We start from the raw sequence: 8,303 nt of genomic DNA, 5'->3' as shown, positions 1-8,303 counted from the left end.
AGTGCACTTGCCCTACAAAAATACGAAGGTATAATATTGATCTGGGATTTATGATTCGAGCACTCTTTTTGGATGAGCCTCGACAAAGAAACGCTGGATACTCCGAGAATGCCTCACTCAAAAGTCACTTCTTTCAACTCCCAATGTTCATCTCTCACTAACATACGCCGAATAATATAGTGGTGGGGGCACAGTACGCATCCAACCACCCTCAGTTGTCGAACACACAGCTTTATCACCGCTGTTTCCCTCTCACTTTCTCTCTCTATACATACACATTTTCTATCTCTATCTATATCTATATCCATCCATCAAAGTACTCTCCACGGTCGTCGGAGATAGCGTTACCGGCTAAGAAAAATCGAGTTTCGAGACATCTCGTTAACAGTATCACCGTTGAAGCATTTGGAGGATTTTCATGTGAGAGTTTCGGATTCGGATCGATATTGAAGTTCAACTCACCGGTGTTCTTATTTTCGTGAGATGGATCCGCCGGTGATGATGAACGGAGGTGATTTCCGGTCCGGTAACTCGGCTTCGTCGTTGTGTAATTTGGCGGATATCGTGCCGTTCCATGTCAATTTCGGTGGCAGCGTCGGTAATTCGGCGTCGTTTGGTTGGGGGCAATTGAGTGGGAACAGCGAAAACAATAGTAATAACAATAGCGGCAGTAGTGTTCATGCCTATATGAATCATGGAGATCATGTTTCTGTTGATGATCCAATGGATTTGGACCAGAGAGGGAGTAATTTCCATAGTAAGAAGCAACGTGAAGAAGATGACTCGCCTAAACGAGTTTCGAGTAGTAGTCCTAGCAATGGCATGGTAATCATTAATCAATTACTCAAACATTTTAATTAAATAGTTTTAATATTTTGCAAAACACTATTTGATATCATGATCAGGTTGGGTTCATATGAGACTATTTTTTTACACTTAAAACTTCATTTCATTATGAAGGTAAAAAAAACCGAACCTTCACAAGGTCTTTCAGCGTTTTACTGTAAAGTTTCAAGCATAAAAAAATGGTCTCTCGGGTTTCACGAAAATATGTTAGTCTCACGTCATCTCAAGTCTAGATGATCAATAATAACAATAGTTGCTATAATTTGATGTTGAGATTTAAATTGGTTCGAATTGCTTTGGGAGCCAGAATTAGAAAGAAAAAAAAAAAGGTGATTAAATTCTTATAAGTTTATAAGTATAAAGTGTAACTTATGACAACCAATAGTGCAGGGAGTTTTCATAAGAATCTCAATTCTTTTCGCAACGAACGTTAATTATTACTTTGGAGTTGATGTGAGATGATAACTGGTTTTTTATATATTTATCTATAAATATTAGAAGGGTATTCGTGCAATTCAGCGAGATACATCTTGATTTTTAATATTTTATTTTATTATTTATATCAGTAGATGTTATAATACGGTCTTCTATGATTTTGAAAAAGCGATGATGTTTTTATATTTGAATAAAATATAAAATTGAAATATCATGAAATTTTGATAAAAATATATCAATATTAGTATCAATTTAACTATTTAAAATATTTAAATTTTTTATTATAATTTAATAAGTTCAATAACGAAGTATTTTATATTTGATTTAATAATATAATTTTCTTGTAATCATAATAAAAAATTATTTTGTTAGAACTCGATAGTTATCATAATTATAATTTAGAATTTTTATATTTTATAATGAGATGTTTATCCTCTATTTGATTATGTTTATCCACAATTAGTTACAAGAATTCAAACATGAAGCTTTGATGAGTCGTACTTACGCATAATTTACATGTAATATTGAATTTTAAGTAATATGCATCAATATACAATACTCCATGCATAAAAAATGGTTTTTAAGAGTTTTTTGTCAAATGTTTTATAATATAATATAAATATAATAATTATTGATGTTAAAAACATATGGTACCCATAAAAAGAACTATTGCTCTTGTTATGTTGTATATCCGGAGGTCTAAATAAGAAGTCTAAATATGATGAAAAGGTAAGAAATAAAGACAAATGGGAAGTTTCATATGAAATCATAGAAAAAGTACATTTGACGATAGATATGCATATTCAAATAGCATTTTTTTCTCTCGTATTTTTCAATGGTTTATATACAAACTTTTCTTTAACTTTCATTTCGTACATTTTCATGATATTTAGTCTTCTTGTTTGAACCAACTCCATGTTAGGTATAAGATTACTGATAATTTTATCTCATTTCCACAAAAAAGTAAAGCATGTAACAGTTTCTTCCGTTATTTTTCATTTATTTGCGGAATTCGAATCTTGCTATTATGCTAAAAAAATTAATGTTAGAGAACTAGTACGTTATGTCGATAACGAATTAGTTGAAGTTGGTTTTTTCAATGTTAGAGATTTGCTATTCTGATTGTAATCAGCAACTTTGAGCTAGGTTTTTTTTATGATAAATTTCTTAAAATTTTAACAGAGTGATTGTGATGGCAAACGTCTTAGAATGTTGGGGCTTGGAAATGAAAATTTCGAACCTAAAGCCAAAGCTGATGGAGGTTTTGGAAAGCTAGCAGAGAACCACATAAAGCCAGCTGAATCTAAGCAAGACTACATCCATGTGCGAGCTCGAAGAGGTCAAGCCACTGATAGTCACAGTCTAGCAGAACGAGTAATTTGCTTCTAATTAACGTTTTTTTTAATTAAAGTTGTGCTTCTTTTGGTTCCATCCACTTAAAGATATCGTTTTCAACAATTTCTTTAAAATTTCTCTAAAACAGAGAATTAAAATCCAAAATCTCTATAAAAAATTTCAACACCGTCAGCTTCTCCAACGGTGATTACAAATATTGATTATATTATTAAAATAGTACTGTATTAAAATATTATTTATACCTAAAGACTTAATTTCAAAGTTTCTCATTGATAGAAATATAATTAAAAAAGCATTTCTCTCTCATGTTAATCATTTTTGGAGAGTTCTTAAAATTTGGAAAAATTCAAACTCTCTACTTGCTTTCTTAGTTTTGGGGATTTTTTTTGAATATTTGTTGGAGCATAAAACTTGCCCAAAATCTCTATTTTAGAACATTTGATGTGATGTTCCTCTAAGGGGTTGTTTGTTTACCTCTTAATAGTTTCATTAAGAGGCAAACTCTGAATCATTAACAAGTGAATCTTGTTTGACAAAAAAAAAAGTCTGGCTCTTATTGAATGATTTTGTATCTTGGGTCTCCTTAACCATTAAACGTGCTAATTTCATTGTAAACAATTACCAAACAATTATATTCCATTTTGCACTATATCATGAGAGTCACTTAATCATTTTGTACCAAACCATTCAGCAACTGCCAAACAGCCCATAATTTTGATTTGTGGGGATGATATGTAATTACTTTTGAGCTTTAAAGCCAAAAGTACATGGTTTTGGAGACAATTTTATCTTGATCTTTGACGTATTTGATTTGATGAACAGGCGAGAAGAGAGAAGATAAGTGAGAGGATGAAAATTCTCCAAGATCTAGTCCCTGGCTGTAACAAGGTATGATGTATCACCTTTTCCTATTGCATCTCTACATATCCATCTATTTCTTTTCTGCATTACATGGGTTATGGAGCTTAACTGCTTTGTTCCTTTTTATTGATTGGTCACCTATTTACAATTTCATCCCTCTACAAATATTACATGAATATAACCAGTTGGGTTGTGACACACCAGTTAACGACGTTTAAGGGATGAAATAGAAATTTTATCTTCCCATATTCGAATCCAAGCGTTACCAAAATGGGGCATACGGCCCACGTGTGAATTTTGACCGTTTTAATTTGATAACCATGTTAAATTATGAAGGGGTTTCGTGCAAATCTTTTGTCCCATAATCATATGAACTGTATCAGGTCAAATCATATATTGGAAATATAAATGGTATGTTGATATTGAACGATAACATGTTATAAATAGATATGTATTTTATAAATAATAGGTATGTATTTACCTACCCTATATTTAGTTTGAAAATGATAGAGGCCATATCTGTCATACAAATAAATGTTGACTTTTGATAATAAAATAAGGTAAATGGTTTAAGAATGACGTAAAAACTTTCTTTTGTACGAGATGTAAGAAATCCGTCATTATATTTCGCTTCATTTTATTCAAACTTGTCTAATGCGGTGATCTCAGGTCATTGGAAAAGCATTGGTCCTCGATGAGATTATCAATTACATCCAAGCGTTACAACGGCAGGTTGAGGTATGAGTTATCTTTATGGTAGATCATTTCATCGTGATTTAACTGTCCGTATGGATGAGATCAAATGATGTGCTAATTAATTGGTTTATGTAGTTCTTATCGATGAAGCTTGAAGCTGTCACTTCAAGATCAAACCTAAACCCCGAAGGATTCCCTTCGAAAGACGTAAGTTCCAATGTCAACTCTTCTAACAAAATCTCCCATGTTCAATCATTAATTATTTGTGTTAACTTGACTTACAGTCATGAATCACAATCACTACTAAAAACAAGGTTATCGTCGATGGTTGTTTTTTACGGTTGGTTTTTCAAAGGATATCTGTTGGAAATCTTGGATTTTAAAAGAAAATTTTAAGTTTTCGTCTTTTTCTGTAATTAACATGTAGACTTTAACAATCTAACCCAATAAGGCTCATTATAACCATTACTACCCATATAGAAATAAAAATAAGAAATAAAAAAACACATTGCAAATCTCTCAGTAATCCGTCACTAAATTACCTGCAGCTTTTGTCTTGTCGTTAACCCGTCAACAATCCACGTCTACTTTTTGGTTAGAAATTTGTCGGTGGGGTCTTGGTGATCCGTAGGTTATTAGTGACGGAGGTGTCTGTAAGTAATATTGGGAAAGTCCATCTTCTAGTAGTGCTATCAGCTAGTAGTTCATGTTTAAAGAGCAATTTTATTGCAAACTTGCTATATCTATTGTCTCATACACGAATGGCGTGTGTCTCAGTTGGGTCACCGAACATTGGACATGCCGTTTTCACAACCCACGACGAGAGAATTTAGTAGGACGTCATCACCCGAATGGTTGCATATGCAAATCGGCGGCAGTTTCGAAAGAACAATATAGTTAATTTCACTCGAATTCTTATGATCAAAGAGGAATAAGAACACTGCCATGAAATTGCCAAAATCTTGTATCCATTGAGCTAACAAGGTTTGTGTGTTTCATGATTACGTATACTATATATATATATATATATATATATATATATATATATATATATATATATGATCTTTCTTTTTACATGCATAGTAACATTATATATATATATATATATATATATAGTTGTTTTCATGTTTTATCCCCTTTTATTTTGATAAAATATGTGAAAACTTTGTTCACTTGTTTTGTTTTTCCATTTTAGGGGCCGATTATCAAACACTTACTCGGGTAAACGCTTATCAAGTCACATTACCTTACCGGATGAATATGGTAAAGACCAAGAATTTTATCCGATAAGAGCGAGACAAGGACCAAGAGTCTTAGCTTACTTATTGGGTAAATTGGTACATACAATACCGTTTTAGTAGACTAAAATCTTATCCGGTAAGTAAGTGAGACTATTAAATTTTACCGATAAACGCTTACTCGACAAGTATTCAGTAAACGTACCTTACTTTTATTTTTTGCGTCACTTTTTGTGCTTGGTTAAGTGGTATTTGTGGAATTATTTTATTTAGTAGACTTAATTACCAAAAGATGAACCTATTACTTGCCATTTGTTAATTTAGCTCCTCATTTCTCTCTTATATTACTTGGTATACGAGTGAAGGGATAAAAATCACACGTTCCATTCATTTTCTCTCAGAATTTCTATTCATATGATTAGTGAATATGAATAAGGTGCCGTTTATCAAACGCTTATCCGGGTAAGTGCTTACCAAGTCACATTACTTTACCAAATGAATATGGCAGAGACTAAGAATCTTATCTGGTAAGAGCGAAAGCAAGAATACAAAGTTTTATCCGGTAAGTGAGGGCGATGACTCTTACTATGGTTAGCGCTTACCGAGATAAATTGTTACATACGATACGTTTTGGTGAATAAAATCTTATTCGGTAAGTAAACGATGACGTTGAATTTTACCAGTAAGTGCTTACCGGGTAAGTGTTTAGGTAAACGACCCCTAAGTGAAAATTTGGGACACATGATTATGAAATGTAAGTGGTGAGTGAGGAGGGGGTATAAATAATTAGTGAAAATTTGGGACATTTGATCCGGTGCATCTTGGTGCATCATACTAGTGTTGATCTTCAGTTACGATTTATCCAAAGATGAAGATTATTTCTTAACCTACTCACTATAACTGATGTTCTCACCGGAACCCAACCCTTGAGTCTATAAGCTATCTAAATAAGTTTGACTGTTATGCGTAGATACACATTTTATATCTCTTGCTTTATTGTGTGTAAACAAAGAGACACCAGCTTATGAAACGATTAACTTGTTTATTGTGTCAGGTTCATTACATTTTATATTTTTGTTGTATGACTTATAAGTTATGAACATATTTTCGAATGGCCAATTCGACTCGATTCAAAAAGTTTAATCGAGCTTTCAACCGAGTCAAGTAGAATATGACAGACGGATCATGAAAAATAAAATAAAAATCAATTATATAATCAAGTCATTTTACACATCTCGTTTTATTTATTCACATACTAAATAAAATACGTATAAAAGTATGGTCTCTATTCACCATGGCCAAAATTACAGGGACAGGCCCAAAATTTTTTCTATAAGAAACAAATATAGATTTATTTTTTTTTCCAAATGATGACACCATTTAACCAAGAAAATGACATTAATGAGATTTGAACTCGGGTCTCATATAGAAGAAAAACCTTATTAATCAACTCTACTAAAGAAAACTTGTTCTTGCTGTAGTTTCAAAAGACATATGGTAGCACACAACAAATTAATACGGTGACACTTTTAAGACTCTAATTTTTTTTACACTACGATAGATGGAAAATACGGTGGCATGGACCACCTTTCTTGGGTTTAAGAGAGAAGTGAGAAAATATACCATTAAAATATCTTGATAATATTTTGTATAGTAGATTCTGGTTCCATCATGCACAGATGTTCAAATGCTTCAACAGGATCAAAGACGTCTTCTTCATATAATACATGGTTGACAATTGGGGCGACAACTATGGAATCTGGGTCTAAAAGGATAAAAAGTCATATAAGTTATGTTGATTGAGTTTATTTATTAATACTTGTTTTATTTGGTTTTAGAAATTGCATAAATAAACAATATATTAACCATATTATAAATGCGACACTCGTATAAATAAATCATATGGGCTATTTTTTTAAAGCCTTTTTTAGCAACTTCCAAACTTCTATTCACAAAACAACCAAGAAATAACAAGTCAAAGACGCAAGACATTTTTTTTTTCTTATGATGTCACAAGCTATGACTTTGGCTTACTTTTTGTGCGTCGATGCATGTCTTTGCGGTGCCGCAAGTTGTTGTGTCTCGATTTATTTTTGCGATTGGCCCATGTTTCATCTAGATGCGTCAGAAAATGTCAGAAACCGCAAGGAAAAATGCCTTACGATGTTGACTTCCAGTTTCTCAGCTATTTTTGTGATTTTTTTGGAGGTGGCTAAAAAGTAAATTTTTCTGGTCATTTATGATAATAATCCTGTTTCTTTATCATATGTATTTGGTTCGGTTTATGTACACCAAAAGCAAAATAATGATCATATTTTTTAATACAATGATTCAATGACCCCAAAACAATATATATTTAGGTATATAGTAACACTAGAAAGGGTACTTGCGCAATGCAACGAGATATATTTCGATTTCAACATTTATTTCTATTATTTGTCTCTGTCAATGTTATAACACGACTTTATATGATTTTGAATAAAATGATAATGTTTGAATAAAATATAAATTTGAAAATCCCATAAAAAGTTGAAAAAACATATCAATATTATAATCAAAATTAAGTATTTAAAAGTTCTCATTTTTTGTCTATTTTCTTTAATTCAATTTTTTTATAATTTAATAATGAAGTAATTTATTTTCAGTTTAAAAATATAATTTTTTATAATGATAATAATTAAGTATTCTCTTAAATGTTAATGATTATCCTAATTATATTTTAGATTTTTTATATTTAAAATGAAATGTTTATCTTATATTTGATTATGTTTATCTGTAGTTAGTTACATATTTAAAATGGAGCTTTAACAAGTTGTACTTATGAACAATTTACTTGTAGTTTTAAATTTTGAGTAATATGGATCAGTAAAC

The 8,303-nt window shown here is 31.5% G+C and overlaps 1 protein-coding gene across 1 annotated transcript; it reads left to right on the top strand.

Moving 5' to 3' along the window:
* Positions 1–298: 298 nt before the first annotated feature.
* Positions 299–5,406, top strand: LOC112525922 (transcription factor BHLH094-like). The gene is made up of 7 exons (XM_025136241.1): positions 299–825; positions 2,464–2,655; positions 3,460–3,525; positions 4,168–4,236; positions 4,330–4,401; positions 4,972–5,178; positions 5,390–5,406. The coding sequence occupies exons 1-6, from the start codon at positions 484–486 to the stop codon at positions 5,089–5,091; spliced, it is 861 nt and encodes a 286-aa protein (XP_024992009.1). The 5' UTR covers positions 299–483; the 3' UTR covers positions 5,092–5,178; positions 5,390–5,406.
* The last annotated feature ends 2,897 nt before the right edge of the window (positions 5,407–8,303 follow it).

This window comes from Cynara cardunculus, assembly GCF_001531365.2.
Source record: "Cynara cardunculus var. scolymus isolate 2C chromosome LG 13, CcrdV1, whole genome shotgun sequence".
In the NCBI taxonomy this organism is placed as follows: domain Eukaryota; kingdom Viridiplantae; phylum Streptophyta; class Magnoliopsida; order Asterales; family Asteraceae; genus Cynara; species Cynara cardunculus.
Note: the sequence above shows the minus strand (reverse complement) of the source record. Positions and strands in the feature narration are given on the sequence as shown.

Excerpts from the sequence above, each read along its gene's own strand:
- LOC112525922 (XM_025136241.1), top strand. The coding sequence starts at position 484 with ATGGATCCGCCGGTGATGATGAACGGAGGTGATTTCCGGTCCGGTAAC. Across the intron at positions 826-2,463 it reads GTAGTCCTAGCAATGGCATG|AGTGATTGTGATGGCAAACG; the intron begins GTAATCATTAAT and ends AAATTTTAACAG. Across the intron at positions 4,237-4,329 it reads CGTTACAACGGCAGGTTGAG|TTCTTATCGATGAAGCTTGA; the intron begins GTATGAGTTATC and ends TGGTTTATGTAG.